Source organism: Entelurus aequoreus, linkage group LG13, assembly GCF_033978785.1.
Source record: "Entelurus aequoreus isolate RoL-2023_Sb linkage group LG13, RoL_Eaeq_v1.1, whole genome shotgun sequence".
Classification (NCBI taxonomy): domain Eukaryota; kingdom Metazoa; phylum Chordata; class Actinopteri; order Syngnathiformes; family Syngnathidae; genus Entelurus; species Entelurus aequoreus.
Window position 1 is genome coordinate 52,186,959 of NC_084743.1, and position 27,865 is coordinate 52,214,823.

General features: G+C 38.7%; 1 protein-coding gene across 2 annotated transcripts in view; it reads left to right on the forward strand.

Annotated features, from left to right (window-relative positions):
- The window catches only part of LOC133663485 (calcium-binding protein 39), a 32,702-nt gene extending 7,540 nt beyond the window's left edge, over positions 1-25,162 (forward strand). Inside the window, exons 2-9 of one of the 2 annotated variants that reach the window (XM_062067977.1) lie at positions 5,260-5,414; positions 5,494-5,658; positions 14,452-14,570; positions 15,153-15,321; positions 16,975-17,034; positions 17,990-18,055; positions 18,239-18,382; positions 23,277-25,162. In XM_062067977.1, the coding sequence (XP_061923961.1) occupies positions 5,301-5,414; positions 5,494-5,658; positions 14,452-14,570; positions 15,153-15,321; positions 16,975-17,034; positions 17,990-18,055; positions 18,239-18,382; positions 23,277-23,465 (1,026 nt within the window). In that variant the 5' untranslated portion in view covers positions 5,260-5,300 and the 3' untranslated portion in view covers positions 23,466-25,162. The remainder of the gene's footprint in view (positions 1-5,259; positions 5,415-5,493; positions 5,659-14,451; positions 14,571-15,152; positions 15,322-16,974; positions 17,035-17,989; positions 18,056-18,238; positions 18,383-23,276) is intronic. The other variant, XM_062067976.1, reaches the window with a different exon arrangement.
- The last annotated feature ends 2,703 nt before the right edge of the window (positions 25,163-27,865 follow it).

Consider the following 27,865-nt stretch of genomic DNA (forward strand, 5'->3'; position numbering starts at 1 on the left):
CTAACACAGCTCAACATATCTCGTTCCTTCCACACACACGTTTCCTCACTTCTCATTTACACAACTCAAGAAGACAACATCTACTTCAGCAGGTCGTTACACTATATTTTTTAAACACAGCAACATGTGTACCACAAATAAGCACACGGCTTTACCTTTACTTGGCAGTCCATGTCTTTTTTAAAACACGCCATTCGTCATCAACTTTTCTCTTTTTAGCGTCTCGGGGATAACCGGGCATCACTTGTCGCTGTGCGCCTTCCCTCACAGGACATACGCACATATAACACTTTTCAAAATAAAAGCAGCACAGTTGTATTGCACGCACGACAAAGATGTTTTTTAAAATTTATTTTGTATTTGTGATTTCCGCTGCGCGCACGAGCATACGTCCACACGGAAGTAATACAAATAACGCTTTTCAAAACAAAAGCAGCACCGTTGTATTGCACACTCGAAATAGATACTTTTTTAAATGTATTTTGTAATTTATAATTGGCCTCACGCGGGCCGGACAGGGACGTACAAAGGGCCGGATGCGGCCCGTGGGCCGCAGAATGCCCAGGTCTGGTGTATACAGTGCATCCGGGAAGTATTCACAGCGCTTCACTTTTCCCACATTTTTATATGTTACAGCTAGTGCTGTCAAGGTTAACCCATGTGATTAATATTTTTTTTATTGCGGTATCATAAATGAATGAAGATTATTTACAGTGTTTGTTTTGACCGGTGGAAGGCAGCGCAGCACGCATTGCATGCAGGGATAAGGTCACACGCCAGTGTGATGATCGTGCCCTTTAAAACAAACTCAAGGCCATGTCTACACTAAGTCGTTTAACCCCTTAAATGAATAATTATTTAGCCTAAGCCCCGTTTCAGCCACACTAAAGCAGTGTTTAAGGTCCCACTCTTCGGATACATTTTTACACGGCTAAGTGCGCCGTGTATTTCTTGAATCGCCGGCACTTAGCTTTGTATGGACTCATTGATCGTTTACAAAATGAGTTCGGAGAGGAAGTGACGCAAGAAAGACCGCGCCCACACAGGAAGTGATGTCAGGAAGAACGCGCCACGGCCAGCTTCATAATAAAGCGGTTTCGTACCTCGGAGCTAACCGCTGGAAATATGAAGGTGAGTCATCCAGACATGCCTGTGTTTCTCCTTCCTCTACATGTACAGACGCTTGTGGAAATCACACATGAATACCTTAAGAGAAAGCGATTGCAGCTATTTCGGATACAACACTTCTCAGACGGCAAGAGAACTTTCGAATGTCCGGCCGGGTCAGCTGTGATTCTACTTAGCGAAAAACTTTGTCCATTTGTAGAAGGAGAGACAATGAGAATGCAAGGTCCCATGGATGTGATAAAAAAGGTAGCATGTGCTTTGTATTACCTGGCCGTCGAGGAAAACGGCGAATGCATTTAGACTGGCAAAGCAGACTCTATCAGTTTATGTCCGCCATGTATGTCGCGGATTCGTCGTCTTGGTCCAGAGTATATAAAGTTACCAAAAACAAATGGACAATGAAGGTGAAGGCAAAAGAGTGAGGAGTGTCCTGACCAGATATCTACATCCTTAGTTTTAAAGGCCTACTGAAATGAATTTTTTTTATTTAAACGGGGATAGCAGATCTATTCTATGTGTCATACTTGATCATTTCGCGATATTGCCATATTTTTGCTGAAAGGATTTAGTATAGAACAACGACGATAAAGATTGCAACTTTTGGTATCTGATCAAAAAAAGGCTTGCCCCTACCGGAAGTAGCGTGACGTAGTCAGTTGAACATATACGCAAAGTTCCCTATTGTTTACAATGATGGCCGCATGAAGTGAGAGAGATTCGGACCGAGAAAGCGACAATTTCCCCATTAATTTGAGCGAGGATGAAAGATTTGTGGATGAGTAAAGTGCAAGTGAAGGACTAGTGGGGAGTTGAAGCTATTCAGATAGGGAAGATGCTGTGAGAGCCGGGGGTGACCTGATATTCAGCTGGGAATGACTACAACAGTAAATAAACACAAGACATATATATACTCTATTAGCCACAACACAACCAGGCTTATATTTAATATGCCACAAATTAATCCTGCATAAAAACACCTGCGTGTTTGTTACGCTAGCTCCTAGCTCCTCTGTTAGCTCCTAGCTCCATAGAACACGCCAATACAATTCAAACACCTGATCAACACACACAATCACTCAGCCCAAAAGACCGTTCACCTAACCCAAGGTTCATAAAGCTTATATATTTTTAAAAAGTTACGTACGTGACGCGCACATACGGTCAAGCTATCAAATGTTTAGCAGCCAAGGCTGCATACTCACGGTACCTGATATTCAGCTGGGAATGACTACAACAGTAAATAAACACAAGACATATATATACTCTATTAGCCACAACACAACCAGGCTTATATTTAATATGCCACAAATTAATCCTGCATAAAAACACCTGCGTGTTTGTTATGCTAGCTCCTAGCTCCTATGCTAGCTCCTAGCTCCATAGAACACGCCAATACAATTCAAACACCTGATCAACACACACAATCACTCAGCCCAAAAGACCGTTCACCTAACCCAAGGTTCATAAAGCTTATATATTTTAAAAAAGTTACGTACATACGCAAAAAAAAGTTGCGCACATACGGTCAAGCGATCAAATGTTTAGAAGCCAAAGCTGCATACTCACAGTAGCACGTCTGCGTCTTTGTCATCCAAATCAAAGTAATCCTGGTAAGAGTCTGTGTTGTCCCAGTTCTCTACAGGCGTCTGTGTATCGAAGTCAAAAGTCCTCCTGGTTAGAGTCTCTGTTATCCGAGTTCTTCCATCTTGACTGCATCTTTCGGGAATGTAAACAAAGAAGCGCCGGCTGTGTACTGTTGTTGCTGACTACGTTCGAAAAATACGTCCATTTCGCACCGACAACTTTCTTCTTTGCTTGCTCAGCTTCCTTCTCCATAATGCAATGAACATGATTGCAACAGATTCACGAACACAGATGTCCAGAATACTGTGGAATTATGAAATGAAAACAGAGCTTTTTCGTATTGGCTTCAATGTGGAAGGCATACCCGTGTTCGCCGGGCTACGTCACGCGCATACGTCATCCTCAGAGGCGTTTCGAACCGGAAGTTTAGCGGCAAATTTAAAATGTCACTTTATAAGTTAACCCGGCCGTATTGGCATGTGTTTCAATGTTAAGATTTCATCATTGATATATAAACTATCAGACTGCGTGGTTGGTAGTAGTGGGTTTCAGTAGGCCTTTAGTTTGATTGATGTAAAATGTTCTTTATCACATTGTTTACGTGTCTAATAAAGATTTGATGAATTTATGATGGCTCAGGTGTGATTCACTACAATAGGGCCCCACAGCACACTGGATTCCAGTTAATTGAAATACCGCAACACTGGATATTGTTCAGATAAGTTAAATTTAAGAACTTGCACAAAAAGCAACACTGGAGATGACTATGACGTGCGCATTTTCCGCGCATGCATACTAGGTCGTGTTGCGCCGGTAGACGGAGGGGAGCGGGGGTCTTAAACGGTGGCATTGTTGTGTGTGGACACGGATAAGGTTAGGTGTGATTTACCCTGGATAACCTTATCCGGCTTAGTGTAAACGGGGCCTCAGATGGAACTTTAGATAGAACTGAGGTAATTAGTTCTCACCGATAAACTTTATCATCGGTGTACATCAAGTTTAAAATAGAAACTTAAATCGAAACATGAACGTGAAGATGGTGTCGCTAGCATAAATGCTACATGGACAGCAAACAGAGGACAACAAACTATGCTGGCTGAGTTTATATGCCTTTACCACAGATAAATTAAACAACACCTTTTCGAGATGGACAGCCACCGCACGTAGGACATTAACGTCTGTGAAGACCAAGTGCTGCAAGATGTCGTTCCTGCCACTCTACAAACTAATTAGTTTGTACAAAAAAGAGATCAGTGCTGTCATCTGAAAAAGTAATTAAGCTTTTTTGTGTAACCGAGGATTTGTAATTAGATGAATCGTAGCAGAAAGGACAGACCATAACAAGGCAATCCAGAGGCACGTTCTTAATTGACAACCGTCACGTCTCTCGTCAACACACTGGCTTCTCGTCAAGGCACCTTCTCTCTCTCTCTCACACACACACACTTCCGGCTTCGCAATAATAGCGTGACACGTCCCATCCGGTCCAACATCGCCAACAAAATGAAAAATGCCTTACACTTGTTTAAACAACTACAAACGTAGAATGCCTGCTCCTGGCTTGCTCTCGGTGTGTAACATGTTTAGCCTCGTCCTCCAAGTACTTGATGGGGATAGTTGAGATACGAAGAAATGTAATGTGTGTGCTGTAATGGAGGTGATTATTATTAGCTTATCGGAGTGTCTCCACACTGTGTATGGAGGTTTGTGATCGGCATTGAATGGCATTCACATACTTTTTCATGAAAATCGTCCGATAGTGATCGGCACATCCCTACTTTTTAACCACATTCAACAGTGCCGTGATTATGATTAACTGGGATAATTTTGATCTCAATATCTGAAATTCTCACATTGTTACATCCCTATTTATCAATATTTGTTATCACAAAATATTCACTTAAAAATTGCCAGTACGGTTCATAAATGTTTTTCGATGCTACCAGACTACACCTTCACCATGTTTTAATTTTGATTGTTTCCTATGGGAAAAATGTTTTGATCTGTTTTAAAACAGATTTTATTTGACTTCAGAGGTTCGAAATAGTAATTATGTTTTTAAACATTTTTGTTCAAGTTACCTTTGTCCTCTTTTGATACCCAATGCTGCAGTTCTAAAATCACATTATCAGCACTGTTTCTATATTTGCCTGCCAAAGCAAATGTATATAATAAGTCAAAACATTAAAGGCATATTCATCAAAATGCAACTATATGTACAAATGTGCAGATGTTCCATGGTGCATTTCCACTCTGCAACGCTATATAATGGTGTTTATCTACTGTTATCATTTCTGTCAGCCTCGCTACAAACATGTCACGTATGTTTGGAATCTCTGTGAGAGAGCCATTGGCTCTATCTGCCTATCATGCTTTTATTCAATTCACCTCTCTGTTTTGTAATGTTCGTTAACTTGTTCAGACTTGTTGCCATTGGGCGGAGTGCTCTGTTCATGCTGTCTGATTAGAGCAGTTACTGCTAAAGACACAACAAACACAAGTGCCTCCATTTTGACAGTCTTCTGATCCGTCTATTTTCCAACACAGGTGGACAGCGCACTGCTTAAGGACCGTGGTAACCCACCGCCATGCCGTTCCCTTTTGGCAAGTCCCACAAGTCGCCCACAGACATTGTCAAGAACCTCAAGGACAACATGACGGTGCTTGAAAAGCACGACATCTCTGATAAAAAGGCTGAGAAGGTAGGGAGAATCTCACCTATTTTGTAATATTCTAGCTTTCCAGCACCACAGAATTATTTTTGTGTAACTTCCTATTCAGGCCACAGAAGAAGTATCAAAGAGCCTGGTGGCCATGAAGGAGATCCTTTATGGAACGAACGAGAAAGAGCCCCAGACTGAAGCAGTGGCCCAGCTAGCCCAGGAGCTCTACAACAGTGGCTTGCTTAGCACACTGATTGCAGACTTGCAGCTCATCGACTTTGAGGTAGGAGATAGAGTAGCAAATACCCATGTATTGAGAACAAATCAGTCTTTGATATAAAACAATGTATTCAAAATGTAAAGTACAACCATACATCAAGTTCCTGGTTGTAGACGGGTACGAGTTATTTGCATTTCATTTGGATTTTTGATGGGTACCGGTCATTGTCTGTAATGAACAGTGCCCTATAGAGGTAAGACATAAATGATCAATTCTCCGATGGATCACAATTAGAACGTAGGCGATTAATGAATCGACAGACGAACGTCCAAACATCGATTATTTATGTATTTAAAAGTAATACAGAATGTTCTAAAATGGGGCATTATAGTTCTCTAAACCTTAGTTCTCTGTTTGGTTCTAACTAAGCAAGGGAGAGCTGTTAGCTAACATTCTTTTAACGTTATGTGTTTGCTGGGTTAGCACGGAGGAGGAGATGACAAGCTATTAGGTATGTCTGGAGAAAAAAAATAAAAAATTTACATAAATACAAAAAAAAGTTATTGCCCCTTAAATCCTGTAAAAATGCAATAATTCATGGTGAACTTCTTCAATACAAAGTCAATGGAGTTTAAGATTTTAGATGTGACCTTTTTGTTAAAAAAAGTCATACGTTTCTTAAGATTTACTCCATTTTAAAAAGGTTGGTGTCATTAGTAAGCCTGCTAAACAAAGAAATAGAAAAAAGAGATTTATTTTAATTGATTAAATTCATGAAATTATCGTTGGCATGGGTGGTCAGACTCAACTTGTTAGTCACAAAACAAGCAGCCAGGCACTCGGCCGGCCAAAAAAAAGTAGTGTGCAAATCGATCAATTTAAAAGATATTTGGCAGACACCCATATAAATGTGGAACTTATAACAAGGAACATTTTAGTCACCGTTGATTTTTTGCAGGGGAGCTTTGCCGAGTCTAAACTAGCCAAATTTTGTCAAAGCTCTGTGGCACGAGTACTTGTCCAATCCAAAAATGTTGATATTCTGAATAAACCAGTGTATTTGTTCTATGTCATGAATATTGGTGTATATTGGCAGTAAAAACAGCGCAAACGCAGCTGAATTATGAAAACAGCAGTCTTGTCGCAATTCACTATTGTGCGATCAAACTTGACCACTGCGGAGAACCAGCCAGCGGTGAATACACACATACCTAAAGCAATGCTGGCCGCAGCGCTAAGCCAGCATAAGTGTGAAGTAGTGAAACAAGAAAAGAAAAAATGCTTTGTACTCTTCAACAAAAGGCTAGCAGGAACCGCGTTACAGCAAAGAGTAACCAGCGGAAATAAGCAACTGGAATAATATGTCAGGGGAGACAATAACATCCACGCAGTAAGCCAACATGTCTGTCAGCCATAGATATGATGAAGCAGATAGATGACATATGTCTTTGAGTCGCATGTTTATGGCGACTGAGGCCAAACTCAACATTCTGTGGTTTTAGAGCGCACAAAATTAAATCAAGGAGGCCTGCTCGCCAAGTGGGGCCTTTTATTTATTTGTTCACTTATCAGGCAAAGTCATTTGTCACGTATCTAGTCTTCTAAATATACTGTGTGTGTATATATGTATATATATATATATATATATATATATATATATATATATATATATAATATATATATATATATATATATATATATATATATATATATATATATATTAAGGCTGCAGCTAACGATTATTTTTCTATCGATTAATCTATAGATTATTTTTTCGATTAATCGGTTAATCTATAGATTATTTTTTTCGATTAATCTATAGATTATTTTTCCTTTTACCGATTATTTTTTTATTCAAAATGAAGATGAAAAAATAAATGTAGGCCCGTTTTTTCAAAAGGCATGGCTTTTATTTACAAAAAAAAAGAAGTATGGCCACTCAGTCAACATTGACAACAACATGACTAAATATTCTGTAACAATGTAAACATTTAAAACTTTTAACATTTAACAAAATTAAAAGTAGCTTATTTGCTTTTTAATGTGCAAATATAAAAGTCAACATCCAGTGCAAATCTTAATATTCTGCAATAGTATAAGCATTTCAAAATTAAAAGTATTGCTTATTTTGCTTTAAAATGTGCAAAAATAAAGATAAACATCCAATACAAAAAAGTGCAAAACGAAATATTCTGTAACAACAGTGTAAACATTTCAACAAAAGTGAAAGTATTGCTTATTTGCTAAAATGTGCAAAAATAAAGATAAACATCCAATACAAAAAAGTGCCAATCTAAATATTCTGGAGCACTGTAAACATTAAGTATTGCTTTTAAAATGTGCAAAATAAACATCCAGTCCAACACAGTACACAATAACCAATTCTACTCATTCTAGTGAGTGTCTAACAGTTGTAATGAAGAAAGGTTAGCATGTCTACATGCTTTGGTTCTTTTCTTGTTTACAATATTCCCAGCAGCTGAAAATAGGCGCTCAGAAGGGGTCGATGTGGCTGGAACTGAGAGCTAATTAGCCTTCACCTCAAGCCAGGATTGCGAGTGAGCTGAGCTGCAGTTTAAGTTTCTAGAAGGTCAACGGGCTCATAGTGATGTTACTAGTAGTTGACTGGGTGGTGTTTATTATCATTTGGGGAGAGTCCGCTGCCTGATGCTCACCTGCTAAACACCTATCTGCTCCACGCTGAAGCGCTGACTACATGCGCTCTGAATACGCACTGCTGATTGGCTGATAATGCTTCGTGTGTACCAATCAGATGGTTGTGTGGGTGGGACAATGCTGCGTGTGTACCAATCAGATGGTTGTGTGGGTGGGACAATGCTGCGTGCTGAGACAGAGGCAGACGGAGCAAAGCAGCTTGTTAAGACTTTAGCTTTAGCTTAGAAAACTCGTTCGGTACACCCCCGTACCGAACCGAAAGCCCCGTACCGAAACGGTTCAATACAAAACACGTACCGTTACACCCCTAGCAGATACAAATGACACATTCATGTTTTTGTGTAATGATGACAACGTATGCTCGCACGGACGATTGACTAGTTGATGGTTTTCTTTTCAAATGTTCGTTCATAGCCGTTGTGCTGCTATGATAGGCCATTTACGCTCGACACAGTGTGCATACAACAACATTATTAGGCTGTGTATTGAAATACTCCCACACTTTTGACCACTTTTGGCATGCTTTTCCCCCCTCGCTCGCACCGCTCGCATCGTCTTCTTTGATCGTCTGCTTTGCGCTTCGCCATGACGGTAGTGTGACGTCATTATGCGACGCGTCGACGCACAAAAACGGCGTCGACGTATTTACGTAACCGATGACGTCGACTACGTCGACGCGTCGTTTCAGCCTTAATATATATATATATATATATATATATATATATATATATATATATATATATATATATATATATATATATATATATATATATATACATTTAGCTTATTTAAAACCCAAAATCAGTGAAGTTGGCACGTTGTGTTATTCGTAAATAAAAACAGAATACAATGATTTGCAAATCCTTTTCAACTTATATTCGATTGAATAGACTGCAAAGACAAGATATTTAATGTTCGAACTGAGAAACAATTTTTTTTTTGTTTCAAATAATCATTAACTTAGAATTTAAAGGCAGCAACACATTGCATAAAAGTAGGCACAGGGGCATTTTTAACACTGTGATTGATACATGACCTTTCCTTTTAACAACACTCAGTAATCGTTTGGGAACTGAGGAGACCAATTTTTTAAGCTTTTCAGGTGGAATTCTTTCCCATTCTTGCTTGATGTACAGCTTAAGTTGTTCAACAGTCCGGGGTCTCCGTTGTAGTATTATAGGCTTCATATTGCGCCACACATTTTCAATGGGAGACAGGTCTGGACTACAGGCAGGCCAGTCTAGTACCCGCACTCTTTTACTTTGAAGCCCCGCTGTTATAACACGTGGCTTGGCATTGTCTTGCTGATATAAGCAGGGGCGTCCATGATAACGTTGCTTGGATGGCAACATATGTTGCTCCAAAACCTGTATGTACCTTTCAGCATTAATGGTGCCTTCACATATGTGTAAGTTACCCATGCTTTGGGCACTAATACACCCCCATACCATCACAGATGCTGGCTTTTGAACTTTGCACCTATAACAATCCGGATGGTTCTTTTCCTCTTTGTTCCGGAGGACACAACGTCCACAGTTTCCAAAAACAATTTGAAATGTGGACTCGTCAAACCACAGAACACGTTTCCACTTTGCATCAGTCCATCTTAGATGAGCTCGGGCCCAGCAAAGCCTGCAGTGTTTCTGGGTGTTGTTGATAAATGGCTTTCGCTTTGCAAAGTAGAGTTTTAACATGCACTTACAGATGTAGCGATGAACTGTAGTTACTGACAGTGGTTTTCTGAAGTGTTCCTGAGCCCATGTGGTGATATCCTTTACACACTGATGTCGCTTCTTGATGCAGTATCGCCTGAGGGATCAAAGGTCACGGGCATTCAATGTTAGTTTTCAGCCTTGCTGCTTACGTGCAGTGATTTCTCCAGATTCTCTGAACCTTTTGATGATATTATGGACCGTAGATGGTGAAATCCCTAAATTCCTTGCAATAGCTGGTTGAGAAATGTTGTTCTTAAACTGTTCGACAATTTGCTCACACATTTGTTCACAAAGTGGTGACACTCGCCCTATCATTGTTTGTGAATGAATGGAAGCTGCTTTTATACCCAATCATGGCACCCACCTGTTACCAATTAGCCTGTTCTCCTGTGGGATGTTCCTAATAAGTGTTTGATGAGCATTCCTCTACTTTCTCAGTCTTTTTTGCCACTTGTGCCAGCTTTTTTGAAACATGTTGCAGGCCTCAAATTCCAAATGAGCTAATATTTGCAAAAAAATATGTTTTCCGGTTCGAACATTAAGTATTAGGTTTTGTATATGTATATACATATATATTAGGGCTGCAACTAACGATTAATTTGATAATCGATTAATCTGTCGATTATTACTTCGATTAATAATCGGATAAAAGAGACAAACTACATGTCTATCCTTTCCAGTATTTTATTGGAAAAAAACAGCATACTGGCACCATACTTATTTTGATTATTGTTTCTCAGCTGTTTGTACATGTTGCAGTTTATAAATAAAGGTTTATTAAAAAAATAAAAAATTGCCTCTGCGCATAGCATAGATCCAACGAATCGATGACTAATATAATCGCCAACTATTTTTATAATCGATTTTAATCGATTAGTTGTTGCAGCCCTAATATATATATATTTATATATATATATATATTAGGGCTTCAAAATAGTTGGCGATTAATTTAATCATCGATTCGTTGGATCCATGCTACGCGCATGCGCTGAGGCTACGTTTTTTATTATTATTTTTTTAAACCTTTATTTATAAACTGCAACATTTACAAACAGCTGAGAAACAATAATCAAAATAATAGGGGTGTAACGGTACGTGTATTTGTATCGAACCGTTTCGGTACGGGGGTTTCGGTTCGGTGCGGAGGTGTACCGAACGAGTTTCCACACGGACATATTAAGAAGCGTACTGCACGTTGTGTAAACAATACTCAAAATGTCGGACATTTGAGACATTTAAGAAACTCCGCCCTGACATCTCCGCAAAAGAGGACATGTCCGGTGAAAAGAGGACGTATGGTCAGTCTATCGTAGCCCGTTAGCTGCTAGCATGCTAGCAAAAGAGGACCTGCCCATACGTCCTCTTTTCACCGGACATGTCCTCATTTGCGGGGCTGTCCGGGCGGTATTTCTTAAATGCCTCAAATGTCCGGCATTTTGAGTTAGGGTTGCGTGTATTTTCAATGTACGTTCAGGGTTAAGAAGGTTAAAAACAAAACATACTGTGCGCGCAGCAGCATTCGTGAGGGAGGGGGAGAGACAGAGAGAGCGAGAGAGTTGTGATAAACGCACATGCGTCGTCAGGCTCTGCTTTTTATCGATAGATTTATCAGATTTAATTTTTTATTATCTATAGCAGGGGTGTCAAAAGTGTGCATTTTTGTAACATTTTCCTTGTTTTATTTGGCAAGTTGAAAGAACATGGCGCCAGTATGCTGTTTTTTTTCAATAAAATACTGGAAAGGATAGCAATGTAGTTTGTCTCTTTTATCTGATTATTAATCGATTAATTATAGTAATAATCGACAGATAAACCAATTATCAAATAAATCGTTAGTTAGCCCTAATATATATATATATATATATATATATATATATATATATATATATATATATATATATATATATATATATATATATATATATATATATATATATATATATATATATAAACGACACAAATAAAAAATTTTTTACCACAACAAATATATTTTCCGATAGTGTTGAACATTTACTTGCATCTCAAAGTTATTTTCAGGTCGGACAAAAAAGGCAACCGTAAGTGAGAATGATGGTCTGAGTACCAATTGTATTGACCAATATTTTGGAAAATTATGAATACCTGAAAAATTGGCAACTTTTTTGGTTTGAAAATCAAGTAGTTTTTAATGTCCCGATTAAGATTAATTAATATTTTTGTGGTGGAATGGTTGAAATCAATTGAAAGATGCAGGAGAAGAAGGCAAAAGAATATAAGACTGAAAATACTGTAAAATGATCAAATACTGTAAAACCAGTAATTTTGGGGAATGTTTGTTGAAAGAACAAACATTTTGACACTTGAACGGGATCAATCGGATGAACAGTTTTAGAGTTATAGGCGGACGAAAAACGTTACTGAAGAATAATATTAATAATGCAGAATAATTCACACAATGATACAATGTAATAAGTATGTTTGTATAATGGAATCATAGCTCCTGAATCATAATGGACCCAAAGATTCCCACCTGTAGTGCCCTATGTTAGAAGAATTGCCAGAAGATGGCGAATGATGCCTCAAAAAAATGGTGTAATGGTATATGTTTTCAGCTTTTGTCAAGAACCGCCACTAGATGGCAGAAGATACCGTAAAATAGTAATCCAAATTTGTTTCACTTTGAACCTTTGATTTGATTTGTGTGTTGGTTTTTGTTTACTAATAATTATTACCAGGATATCATGCTCAGAATGCAGGCATTATATTTTAAAAGGGTTGTAAATTTATTTGTGTGTTTTGACTCATGCCGAGGCAACGAATGGCAACTAAAACGTTGACACTCCATCTGTGTTGATGGGTAAACATAGCCAAGTGTCAAACCGCCCGCTGTTGCTTCCCCTGACTCATGCATTTATGTCATGATTAGTCGCAATATTGTGATCTGTCGCTTCCTCTTCCACCTTCCCACACCCTTCCCCTTATGGTTGAGACATGCGTATCACACTTCACATATTGCAAAATTTGGCTGTGTATGTTGGTATTTTGTGAATTGATGATTTAGCTTATTGTATTATCAACTCAATACATTGTAGAATTGGGAATTATGGCTCTTTCACAGGAGCCAGATCTTGATGAACCAATTTTAAAATACAAAACAATCACTGGTGCGGTTAGGGGTGCCCCAATGCAATATTGATGTAGGTCCGATAGTATTATGTTTTGTTTTTTTAATAATATAATATAGTATCGGATGATATCGGCTTGCATATCAAATCTCCAAAAAAAACATTTACTTGTGCAAAGCTGGAAAGCCAATAAACATCTAATATCAAGTACACACACAAGTTTGGTCTTGGCTTGTATTTTAGTGAAGTCATTTACAAAAGGTAAACATGGTAGGCTGTAGGCTACTAAGAGCTAGGAGCTACACAACCGCTTAGCACACAAGCTAGACATATGTAATATTTGTCCTTAATTGAACGATATTGCAGTCTAAACCGCGACATTTGTCGATATAAACAAGTAGCATATAATTATAGCTGCATATTACTTGCAGTTACAAATACTCCAAGAACAAAGCGTGTAAGAAAGTATCTAGTAACAAACATGTCCGCAACATTCAACTAACTGCGTAACGTAATTAATTATAGTGACCACTAGGTGTCGCCAAAAATAAGTTACCATTCCAATTTAAAGACGGAATAAGTCTGTCATATGGTTAGTATTTTCACCTGATCAAGACCATTTTTGAGACTCTAAACTGCAAAATAAAAGAATGTTTGATTAGTGCTCATATCGTCTTAATATTAGTATTGGCCAATACCCAAAGCTCCAATATCGGTATCATACCAGGAATTAATAAGTTGTTTCGGGACACCCCTATTAGCAGTTATAAGATAAGATTTGGATCATATAATAATGAATGTTTTTAAATAATATAAAAATTAGAACCAATATGTACTCTATTTGTGGGAATCATTCCAAAACGTTAATAATTTAATTTGGCTTATGTTTTCATTGTAAACATTCCATAAGGTGGTGCCATATCTCATCCTAAATCACTGTTTACAAATGTCCCTCGTGTAAAAAAGGACACAAAAATATATCAATACTAATAAAAAATGTATTTTTGTAAATTAGATTAAATTATAAATGAAAGTAGAATACTATTTAGGACTAAAGAAAAATATGATTGCAAAATTGTACTACTCTAACTCCTGAACTACTTTGCAAATCTACCTCTGAACAATTGACCAGAAAAATTAGTAGAAATTTTGCTACGATTCCAATTTGTAATAAAAATGACTCGCAACTGCGAATCAGTTCTTATCGTTCACTTAAAAGAGCCGTTCAAAAGACTTCACTTGACGTCCCATCTCTAATACATTGTTGGTTCTGGAGTGTATTTTGTCTGTATTATCAACTGGAGTGTACATCAACTTGACTTGTTTAACCAAACATTGATGTCTTTTTTGGGTTATCGTAGGGCAAGAAAGATGTAGCTCAGATCTTCAACAACATCCTGAGGCGTCAGATTGGCACTCGGACACCAACGGTGGAGTACCTCTGCACCCAGCAGAATATACTCTTCATGTTACTTAAAGGGTAGGAGACCTCTTCACACATAATATACTCTAGTATGACAAACACACACACACACACACAATTACATGTGTAATGTGCATTGAAAGGCATATTATGAAGAAACAAAATCAGTTAAATATTAAAAAATAGGGCCTTTATTGATTTGATTTAGTTTTTCTAGTGTGAAATGATTGTACAAAGTACGTCTTGGATGGTTTTCAATAAACAAGAATTGGGTTGAGCAGTGTGAATGGATTTTCTATTTTAATTAGATATACGCAAACATTAAGACTGTACAAAAATAAATGAGTCCACAAAATGATGAATTTCACTTAAAATGCTTAAGCATTAAACATTTCAGTATTCTTGATTAATAATGTGACTCATTGTCAACGTGCTGTCCTTCTGTTTTTTTATTGGTTCGTCAGAAGTTTAACAGAAACAAGGGGGTGCGTGAGCTCAAAAATGTTGGGGGTCTCTGCAGAAAAATTGTCGTTTGTGTAGTTTGCAACAGCGACAACCGTATCATTGGAAATAAAATAATTTTACAATCACGTGTTTTTATCTTAGCGTTAATCATTTGTCAATTGCTGCTCTGTGCAGGTACGAGTCTCCGGAGATCGCCCTCAACTGTGGGATAATGTTGAGGGAGTGCATCCGACATGAACCTTTGGCAAAAATTACACTGTCGTCAGAGCAGTTTTACGACTTCTTCAGATATGTGGAGATGTCTACGTTTGACATTGCCTCAGATGCATTCGCCACTTTCAAAGTAAGTGAGCTCTGTTTGGCCTATCTGTTTGCATACATCCACATATAGGAAAGTACCATTAACAAATATATATATGAAAAAAGCACCAGCATTGTAGCAGTACAATAGACAATCACTCTTATTTGCGAGAAATGTAAACCTATAGAAATGTGTAATGTTTCAGAGTCAGACTATCGACATCACAAAACCTTTCATTAACAGGTCCTCAGCTTAAAGTACCAGTAGAGTGGAAAAACATGTTGTCTCTATATTGAAGCTATGATCATACATATTTGATGTATGACAGAGAAGACTTCCAAAGTTTGAGAGTAAATAAATATATGATCAAAAGAGCATCAATCTCACAGAGATTCCAGAGCCATTTTGAGAGATAATGAGGAACCAGTCACCTGATCGCGTGACGTAGAGGTAGGAATCGCAGATCCCTTCCCCACCAACAACAATGCAAATCATGCAGACTTTGTGAGAGCCAACAACGATTACTTTGGGAAAAATTATGATCCACAAACTTATATTGTTGATACTGAATATAGGGAGGATGAGTTACAAGTTTTGGAAGCTCTGCAAAAGAGATTCAGCTTTAGTGAAACACTAAGCATCGTGCGGCAGTATTGCTAAGTGCTAAACAAGAAATACAAACTATAAACATAATAAAACGATAGCTTACTGTACAATGTCTTTTATTACTTCGATGACGACTGATAGGATGTCCCTATCTTCCCTTTTATGTGAAATATTAATCAAGATGCACCGTCTTCGGTTGTGTGTGTTTGTCTCCATCTCCAGGTATGAATTGAATGTCACATATGAACAGCTTCTAGATTCAAGGCTAAATCCTCCTATTATCCAGATGAGAAGCATGATTTATGATCTAAAATAATTTTGACGAGCTGAGACACGATGATGCGGGAGCAGCAGGACATGGCGGCCAGCTAACAGTACAGCAGCAGAGGTCTACTTAGCTGTGTGCTATCAATCCGCCCCTAAAAAATAGTTTGTCTGCGTTAGCCCTTATAATGACAACATCGCTAATATCTATTTAATATTCAGGTCACGATATGTATATAGGGTATTGTTGGCGGTTTTGGGTGGTTATTTTGAGGGGTTTGTGGGCGGAATAGAGAGCCCCCCATTGACGGACTATTTATTTATTTACGACTTAGAATGTATAAAAAACAAAAACATATGTGTTCATGTCTCATATAGGGATTGTGAATGATAGACTGCACATCTCTCTAAGATTTGCATATTTCCAGTTTGACTGATCTGATAATATGAGTGCAGAAGTGCTAATCCAGTGACGTCAAACTATTACCGAAGACGTTTGGAGCAGAATACTCAAAATGGCTGACTGAATTTGTGGCATTTTGTGATGTTTAGATGGTATTTTCACATACTTTGTGGATTGTAAATACAGTTGGATATGGTTTAATTGATACAATGAAACACAATTACGGTAAGCATATAAAGTCAACTTGTTTTTCCATTCTACTGGTACTTAAAAAAACTCCCACATTTTTGTACTTTCATCCACTTGTGTACTGAAATGCATCATAAAATATACTTTTAAGTAAATGTTTTCATGAGATTCTTGATGCCCGGCTTTCTTTCTAGTTATTAAAATGTGCTGTGCACCTCTCCCCCCAATTCTAGGACCTCCTCACAAGACACAAGCTACTGAGTGCAGAGTTTCTGGAGCAACATTACGAAAGAGTAAGTGCACTATGGAGCTTGTCTGTCCGGTATTCATGAATTTGACCCACAGGTTCTTTAAGCATGTTACTCTGCCTTCTCTGAATGTTGGTACTTTGTTTGCCAGATAGGTAAACAATCCTTTTATTTAGGAGAAAAAGAAACTTCCAAGCTGAGGTTGTTTATTGATTGCCTCCAAATGAAATTACTGTAAAAATTAGCACATATAAACAGTAACTGCAGGGTTTTAAAAAGTCTTAAATTTTACTTGTTGAAAACTGCAGAGACCCTGATAATGGTACATTAACATACACTTGCAAAAGCATGGAAGAAACATGTTTAATCCACAATACAGCATGAAATGAACTGAAATAAAATATGATATGAAACCATATGGTAAAGAAGTTGGCACTTACGCCGGTAGTTTAATGCTAACATACAGTATAATTGACGATCCCATTGACAGGCTGACAAAAATTTGCATTGCAGTCTTTTTAAACTGTTAAAAACATTTGACCAATACGATTTTTAGGGCACAAAACTACTTACAGGCATATATTGTAATAATTCGAAGGATTTATTTTGACCAATATGTTTATACAAAATAATTAACAATACTCAAACAAAAAAAACAACATACATACAGTATTTGTGGAAGTGACGATATGACTGCTGACTTAATACTACACTAGTATATACTATACTGTTGCATCAAAACTCAAACTTTACTTCTCAAACTAATACCATAACCAATATGTGTAACAACTGCCAGGAAGAAAGCAGCATGTTAATTAGAGATGCTTAGTCAGTCATTTTTCTGAAATTGTTTTACTTTTCATGAGCTCAGTTTAACATGAAGTAGCTGATAGTCTTTGTGAGAAAAGGAGTATGTTTTGTCATTGTGGTAACACTTTAGATGCCTTTTTTTGGAGGAAACTCAACAACCGCTTCTGTTCTGTTTTTCTCCTCACTGTAGTTCTTTAGTGAATATGAGAAGTTGCTCCACTCTGAAAACTATGTGACAAAAAGGCAGTCTCTAAAGGTAAGATCTACGATACACAGGTTTGACAGAGCTCTTTACAGTTTGCAAGTGTTAGGTTTCTCTGAACCATCCAATCATCCTGTTGTGATCAACCATGCCATCCTTTATGCTTATAATTGTCAGTCTATCTGACGTTAAAATTACTGAACTAATATTTATTGTTTTCTCCTTCTGTAATGGCAGTTACTGGGCGAGTTGCTCCTTGACCGGCACAACTTCACCATCATGACAAAGTACATCAGCAAGCCAGAAAATCTCAAGCTCATGATGAATTTGCTACGTGACAAGAGCCGCAACATCCAGTTTGAGGCATTTCATGTTTTTAAGGTAAAGTACATATGTAGAAGTAAATACAGTAGTCCATTATTCTTATCTATTTTTGTTGTTTAAGTCTCCTTTTTACAGTACAGTGGAACCCGTTTAAATTATGCTTAAGTCAACCAACTCAACAAGTCCTGGTCTTGCCGTGTTATATTATTTAAAGTACCAAAGTCAGTACTTTTTATAGGTACCAACCAAATCCCGTCAGTACGACCGGGTACTGATTCACTTAAAATAAAAAATCTAATTTAAATCCATACCTGACATAATTTCCGGTTGCAGACTTGGCACCGACTCAAGCAACTGGCGGATATATATAGGCAGTCAAGCATTCAGAGCGGACTAAGCTGGACTTCCTCTAAGTAGTGTTACAATTTTCCATACCAAGAAAGAAAGAGAAGGCGCTCAAAAGTACAGTAAGGCTTTACTTTTGAAAATGCACTAACTTGATGCTAATTTACATTAAATATGCTATAGACATGCTATGGATTACCATTAGCTATTTTACTTGACAATTTCAACAACTCTACATTTGGTAATCAAAACTATAACTTAGACGCACGTTACAATCAAACAGCTGGTATGTAATACATGCAATACCTAGTTCAAACACTTTGTTGGCCTTAACAAGTAAAAGACTGGCACATTCAACTTAATGGCAAAGACTACATCCTGGCTAAGGCAGCACACGGTAGACGAGTCTAGGAATTGCAACAGCATGCAAAGTCCACTATATAATACTTGCAAATGAGACTCAGAAGTGTAAGAAAGCATACCGCTGCCCAGCAACTTGAGGGTTTCTGGTCCGAATCCAGCTTCTGCCATCCTAGTCGCGGCCGTTGTGTTCTTGGGCAGTGCCGCTCACACTGGTGTTTGAATCTGAATGAACGTGGGTGGTGGTTGGAGAGGCCGTCAAATCAATGTGTGAATGTGGGGTGAATAAATGATGGTTTCTCAGTTCCCACTGTAAAGCGCTTTGAGTGTCTAGAAAAGCACTATATAAATCTAATACATTATTATTGTTATTATTATTATATCAACTTTATGGCAAAGACCACTTTCTGACTAAGCAGCACACCGTAGTCTATACATTACTGCCATCTAACGTCTTGGAAATGGAACTGCATGCAAAGTCTACTATTATAGTACTTGCAAATGAGACTCGGAGGTGTAAGGAAACAAGATTTTGCACAAACACAGAAGTATCAAAAATGTATATTGTTGAGTACCAGTATAGATTCCCAGGTCCAGGGAATTGATTTTGTATCGATTTATTGTGAAAGGTATTCACTCCTACTAAAAACTGCCTGCTTAAGTTCATGTTGACATACATAGTCCACCGCTTTTCTCAACATAGTCAAGAGACCTAGAGCAGTCATTTCGATGAAAATACTACATTGATGTCGACATATGTTGTGATATTGTTAAAGTCCTTATTATTGCTAAGCAGTGTGCCACAACATAATTGATTTGTTTTTTTACAACATGTACAAAAGCTTTGTATGACAGAAATACAAGGAAAGTACCGCAGCAGCGCTGTTCGATTAGTGTATAAAGTATGGTAGAATGACGATGAGGTAGGATGATGCACAAATCAGCCTTTTATTGGCGTATACCAAACAGCACTGTACATCTACAACAAGACACATTTTCATGTAGCAAATCCGGCTCGTCAACTGTTATTTTTTTTCTGTAGGACTGGCTCTAACTTGCAGGAAACGCGACTCCCCCCTGTAACCCAATCCCTGAGTCACAGCACAGAACTTCTCACACAACATCCTGTGGCTACAATATCATATGAAAACAGAAGTACCTTGTTAGCAAACTGCTGTGGGTTAATGAAATCCTTTATTCTCTTGTTCTCCTTATGTCTCCGGCCAAAGTCACAAGTACATGCGCAAACAATGGTTAGTTTCGGTTTCAATTGTGGTTATGTCGACATCAGTCAGCCCGTCCGAGGGGCATCGAAACAAGCGGGTTCCACTGTACAAGCTCAGATCCTGTGGTGGTTGCCACAAAGTTAACTGCATGTTTGCCTCAATTGTTTTAAAATGTGTTTAATAACAATCTAAGTCAACTAGGGCTGCACAATTGCTCAATTTTAATCGGATGAATTCATTATGACAAAAAAGTTTGTTAAATTGATGTTCCTGTCTAAAGCTAGGCTCCTCCTTCTAGAGCGTTCTCCACTCCAATCTACACAGACATCTGGTGCTCAAGACACACATGCACACACATCAGTGTTTCTCATCCACTTATTTATTTCAGGTTTCAAATAAATGAATAAATTCAGATTTGGCGCTTCCAGGTTGGTCCTGGCTCATACACAAATTACTATGAAATGTGGCGGGTGTATAAGAAATCCGCTGCACAACACACCTGCAATGCCAGAGAAGATGCAGCAGAAGGGTTCTGTGGTGCGAATTTTTGCGACTTTGACACTGTATTTAGCGTAGTGAGGTGTATTAAAAGTGAAAGGAGTTTTGCGTTGTGCATTTATTTGGTAATCGAATGCAAGCGGTCACAAATTGACTATATGCCGGTTGAGTGGAGATCCATCTCCATAGGTCCAGAGAGCGAGCAGAATGTTTGTTGCTTGTTTTGATAACACAGGAATGCTTTATTTACAACTCTGCGGGGTACTTATACTCACTCTTCGCTTGTACCTCCGCTAGTACTCTAGTCCAGGGGTTCTTAACTTATTTGACATCTGGGCCCAGATTTTCCACTACAGAGGGGCCATGGGGCCCACTCAAATATTAACACTGAATTAGTAATCTTACTCCTGACTTTAGTTATATTCAATATTTATATCTATCCATTTTACAGTTAACAACCTTGTCAAATGAAATGAAACCATGTGTTAATCACAGAGATTATTTATTTAACACATAAACCTTGTGTTTGTGTCAGACTGATAAAGTACCAACCAAAATGTGTTTGACTGAACTGACAATAAAATTAAAGTTCAAATGAAAATACAGCTTCACCACTTCAGTCATATTTTTTGCGCTTAAGAAACTTCTGACTGACTTTTCCTCTCGACTTCTTTTATTTGTTTGAGATTGTCATTACTGCCACAAGTGGTGGAAAAGTGCATTTCAACCGAGTCCATACAGACCACAGCTGAGAAACAGATATTTTTTGGGTGCTCGTGGTCCAACAATGGGCCCTATGGTTAAGAAACTCTGCTCTAGTCTATTGCTGCGTTCCATTTACCTCGGAAGTTGTGAGTATTCCAGTTACGAGGCCGGAAATCAAGATGGCCACATCCACGAAAGCTATGTTTTCTATTTATATAAACAATTTATGGGACAATATGCACTCTTTCTGCAACTTTAAAACATGGTGGATGAAGAGGAAACAGGCGCTATTGCTAGCAATTTAGAACATATACCCCACATGAAATAAAGGTAGTTTACACTACAGTGACTTTACCATATAAAATGTCCATATGCATATGGCTGATTAACTGTGACAAAAACTAATCAGAAGTACTAATAACGGCTATTATAGATGCGGACATCATTGTTTACATCCAGCCATCTGTGAAACAAACTCGGGGTGGATGTCGGAAATTCCGACGATGAACTCGAAAATTCTGGCTTCCCAGTGCAAATGGAATGCACCATGTACTTCTGGTTCCACTCTACCGCGAAGACTTCTGGGTAGTGTAGTTACTTTACATAATGAATACGCTAAAATGTTAATACAAATAATGAATAAAAACACAAAGATGTGTCTTAAAAGAAATGTATAATGCCTTTTTATTAGCATGATGACAGCAGCAACCCTCACCTTTCTGTTGTCTTTGGTAGTTTTTACCAAAAAAGTCATACCGTATTTTTCGGACTATAAGTCGCTCCGGAGTATAAGTCGCACCGGCCGAAAATGCACAATAAAGAAGGAAAAAAACATATATACGTCGCACTGGAGTATAAGTCGCATTTTTGGGGGAAATGTATTTGATAAAACCCAACACCAAGAATAGACATTTGAAAGGCAATTTAAAATAAATAAAGAATAGTGAACAACAGGCTGAATAAGTGTACGTTATATGACGCATAAATAACCAACTGAGAACGTGCCTGGTATGTTAACGTAACGTATTATGGTAAGAGTCATTCAAATAACTATAACATATAGAACATGCTATACGTTTACCAAACAATCTGTCACTCCCGATCGCTAAATCCGATGAAATATTCCTCCCCGGTGTCGCCTCTGGTATGCGCCGTTTCCTTTTTCTGCTGCTCGATTGCCGTTCTCTGCTGCATATTTCACTACGTCCAGCTTGTAATCTGCAGTATATGATTTCTTTTTCGGTGCCATTTTAGTTCAGCCCTTCTCAGTTTTTCTAAGTTACCGCCATTGTTGATGTGATCCATTTTAATAGCTACGGCAGTGGCATATAGCAGGTAGCATCTCATGACCTACAAAGCACTTCTGCCATGACCCTCCCCCGCCGAATTCTTATTGGTTGACATGTGAGTGACGATTGCTGACGTGTGTGTGACGATTGCTGCCATTTGCTTCGTCTCTTACGCGAATGAGATAAATAATATTTGATATTTTACGGTAATGTGTTAATAATTTCACACATAAGTCGCTCCTGAGTATATGTCGCACCCACGGCCAAACTATGAAAAAAACTGCGACTTATAATCCGAAAAAAACGGTAATCGAAAGTCGAGTTTTCCAATTTCGAAAGTTGGCAATTTATTTTTGCCGAAAATTGTGCAGCCCTAAAATTAACATTTGAATCACTTATTATGCCCGTTTTTAGAGGCCACCGCTATTTATAACTGTTACTAAAAGGAACTTAGCAGTCACATAGACACTAATGGGACGCACACATCACACACTTCAATGTCATTTTTTCTCCCGCTTCCTGTACCAGGTGTTTGTGGCCAACCCCAACAAGACGCAGCCCATCCTCGACATCCTACTGAAGAATCAGAGCAAACTAATCGAGTTCCTCAGCAAGTTCCAGAACGACAGAACAGAGGACGAACAGTTCAACGATGAAAAGACTTACCTGGTCAAACAGATTAGGGACCTCAAGAGGCCCGCCACCCAGGAGGCTTGACGGGTGGCGGCCGAGCGAGGAGGGCGCAGCCAACCATTTCTTGACAGCCTAATGGCCTAACGCCTGCTTAACAGACCCATCAGTTGCTGCTCTTCTGGTTTCTGAGCAAAGAATTCAGGAAAAAAACAAAACAAAGAAAATCCCTATACCATTTCAAGTTGTCGGGGGGATGCCAGAACATCTGTGATTTTCTTTCGTTTTAGTGCGTTTGTTGAAAAGAAAACAATAGATGCTGCTGCTTTCATGCACATTCGACTATGTACGGTCCATTGATAACACACTAGTCCACCCTAAATAAATCCACTTATAAGGCAGGCTCACAGGAAGTAAACATATCAACGCACATAAGAACGTGCTCGCAACCCTTGGATGATTTCAGAACGGTACGAGCGGCGCGGGCGTGTTTTGCTGCATGCCTGGGAAAAAGGGCGACTGACTGGCGTCCGCACCTGATAGCGGCACCGCCGCGTTCGGCGACCAGACTGTGAAATGCACGATGCATCAATGCCTTGATCCAAAACAGCAGCGGCGGCTCATTGTGCTGACGTGTGGAGTGGGTGGGGGGGGGGGGGACTCTCAGATGCCATGACACAGCACTTTTGAGCTGCTGTGCTCCGCTCATGACTCAGCACTGAAGATACACGAAGGGCGGGATGCAACTAATGAAAATCCCCAAGTCCTCCCTTTATTCTTTTCCAAGGCTGGGAGAGCATGTACATATGCCTTTTTTTTTGTTGCTGCTTTGTAGATTGTTTAACATAGGATTGTATTATATGTATTGACTTTAAACATCACATTTCTGGTTCATGGTAATCAAATTACTTTCTAAACCTTAAGAGATTAGAACATGTTTTTACATTTCATTTTATTGCTTGGTTTCTTGTACATAACTTTTAAAGGGGCAGCTCACAGTTATCTTTATGATATGAATACAAAGTGGTGTTATCAGAAAGGGATGTCTTTATGTGAGAAGAGGAAGGTTGGGATTGGCAGCAGGTTCATTCAAAGCCAACTCTGCCAATGGAAGAAGCAGATTTGTGTTTTCCACCTTTCATTATTGCTTCATATTTGCTTGTTTCCCTGGGAAGGGTTGTCATGGTAAACGCAGGAGCAGTGCGCCTCATTTCATTCTTACGTTGGGAGTCTTGATGGTTTCAAAATTCCAGTACAATTACGAGTGTCAAGCAGACTACTTTGGGACGTGATGGTATATTCCTACATGAACGGAATTGCAGTGAGTTTGACGGTCCACGTAAGGGTAATTATTTATGTATTCAAACGGGTAATATAGACCAGTCTCACGTAGCCCACAGCTCCCCCGTGCATGTCCCTACACTGGCTGCTGTGCATGATGCTGTACTAACGACGTTGTACTGGAATTGTTCATTTTAACAACATCCAAACGTCGCCGTCGACTCTTTGCAGCTTGTACGCAGCTCTTGACACCAGTTTCGGCGTAAAACGTTTGGGTGCTTTTGGGAAGAAGTGTCAAAAGGCCTGAGCCCTATGAGTCAAATAAAAAAAAAAAAAGGTTTGAAAATAATTGAAGCTGGTCATTTTCTTCTTAAATCAAAACAAACAAAAAATACCACTACATCCGGGGTGACCAAACTTTTTGCCTGTAAGGGCCAAAGTGAAAACAAACTGCGATTTTTACCATCAACAGCACCACAAGTGAGGAATTTAGCCTCCTGCCACCATATATTCAGTATATATAAGTCATGTGCCTAATTCAGTAAGCATGCAACTCTGCATCTTTCATGTACATTATTTAAACCTCAAAACATACAAAAAGGTCATTTTCTGCAGATGTTTGCTGTTTCCAGGTGTTGTTCTAGAACCAGTTCCTCCTAAACATTTCATCTGATTGCTTTCAAACTTTACTGAGACAGATTAAACATATGGAGGATGCTCAATTTCGAAGAGTTTAGGTTTTCATTGTCGGATGTGAGTGAAGCATGACGACCAAGAGTAAGTACCCTTCTTCATAGAGCAGGGGTCCCCAAACTTTTTGACTCTGGGGCCCGGGACACCGAGAGTAACAAGCAGTAGAAAATGGATTAGAAAGGACAGATTTAAATAAAAAATGTATTTAACGTGGGCCGGATTTTGGATCCGCCCGCGGGCGGTAGTAGTTTGGGGACCTCTTGCATAGAGGGTGAAAAGGTCAACTTTATCGTAGAGCAGGGGTCTCAAATTAAAACGCATCTTGTTGGCCTATAAAAAAATCTAGATTTTACGACAAAAAAAACTAACTGCTTGGTCACCTGTAATTTTCTGTAAAAATGTTTACAGTTGTTTTTACACCAAATTACTGTTAATTGAAAAACTACCACTGTTTTTACATTAGCATTCTGGTGACTTGAGTTGCCAGTTTGTTTAGTTTTTTTTACTGTAAAATCTTTGGCCATTTTTTCACATCCATCCAACCATTTTCTACCGTAAAATCGATGTTCCCTGTTTTTTTTACAGTGCAATACTGTTTATGGAAAAATGGTACCACCAATTAGATTTTGGTAAATTTCTGGCGACTCAGCTGCCAGGTTTTTGCAGTAAAATCTGACTTCTTTTATTTTTTTACACTCTAGCCTTGCGGACATACAATTAGTGGTTGTACAGCTTGAAAGAGGTCAATAGGAATATGTATATAACATTTGGTAACTACCCTTTGGCGGGCCAAACACAATGACAGCACGGGACAAATTTGGCCCGCAGACCCCACTATGGGCATCCCTGCACTAGATGTACATTGCAACTAAGGTACACCAACATGTGGCTATATAAGGCAACCGACATATTATGGAGCAATTCTACACATTAAATATTAGATGTGCTTTACATACACTACATTGCCAAAAGTATTTGGCCACCCATCCAAATGATGAGAATCCGGTGTCCTAATCACTTAGCCCGGCCACAGGTGTATACAATCAAGCACTTAGGCATGGAGACCGTTTCTACAATCTTTTGTGAAAGAATGGGCCGCTCTCAGGAGCTCAGTGATTTCCAGCGTGGAACTGTCGTAGGATGCCACATGTGCAACAAATCCAGTCGTGAAATTTCCTCGCTCCTAAATATTCCCAAGTCAACTGTCGGCTTTATGATAAGAAAATGGAAGAGTTTGGGAACAACAGCAACTCAGCCACGAAGTGGTAGGCCACGTAAACTGAGAGGGGTCAGTGGATGCTGAAGCGCATAGTGCAAAGAGGTCGCCGACTTTCTGCACAGTCATTTGCTACAGAGCTCCAAACTTCATGTGACCTTCCAATTAGCCCACGTACGGTACGCAGAGAGCTACATGGAGAAAAAAAAACATTTATTAATTTTATTTTAACTATTTTTTAAAGGGGGACATTTTTTCCAGTGCAGATGGGAAATTACAAATTATTGTATTAAAAGTGATGGAAATTATCGTACAGTACCCGATTTAATGTTGCCCCGGATTATCTGCAACAGTAAACTATAACACAGACCATGTATACTACAGCCTATAATTCACTTTTTTAGGGAGTGTATGTTTTTATTCGTATTATTATTTTTGGGTATTGTTTTTTAAGTGTACTGCACTGTTAGATGCAGTGGTGTGCCGTCAGGGCCAGCAAGGCCTTCTCTGCTGGCCTAACATAACCAGAAATCATGATCATAATCAAAGATAAAATTATTTTTTCATTTACTTTCCCTAAATTTCTAAAATGATTCATATTCTCTTCATGTCATATTATGCTCCTTCCAGTGCTGTTGTTTTTAGGTTAGAGTTTTTATCCAATCAGAATTCAGCTAGCTTATGTCGCCATGCTGTACGAAATCTGCCCCGGTCCTTCAGAATCAACAATGCGGGCGTCCGTGCACTCCAAGTGAACGGGCACATACAGTTGATAGATAATTGCGATAGCCAATCAGATTACGAGTTGCTGATCTGCATAGCACCGCGGCTGATTTGATTTGAAGCTGGGCACAGGACATGATGGGATTCAAGAAGGGATACTACAAAAAATACTCCAGGAATTTAAAGAAGAAATGATAGAAAAATTGGAAGAATTGATGGATGGATGGAAAGAGGATATGAAAGAAATGAAAGAAGAAATTAAAGAAATGAAAAAAGAGAACAACTCCAGAAATAAAGAAGCCACTGAAATGAGCAAACAAATGAAGATCCTTCAAGAAGACAACAACATGCTGAGGAACATCATAGATGAAATGGATCAGGATAAACAAATGAATGATATCATTGTGACAGGGCACCGAATTAAACCAAGATCCTATGCGAAAGCTGTGAATAATGAAGGTGAACCAGATGAAATGGATATGGTCTCAGCAGAACAGCAAGTGGTCAACTTTCTGCAATCAAAAGAAATTGAAATTGACATTAATACCATCGAAACATGCATCCCACTGAACGG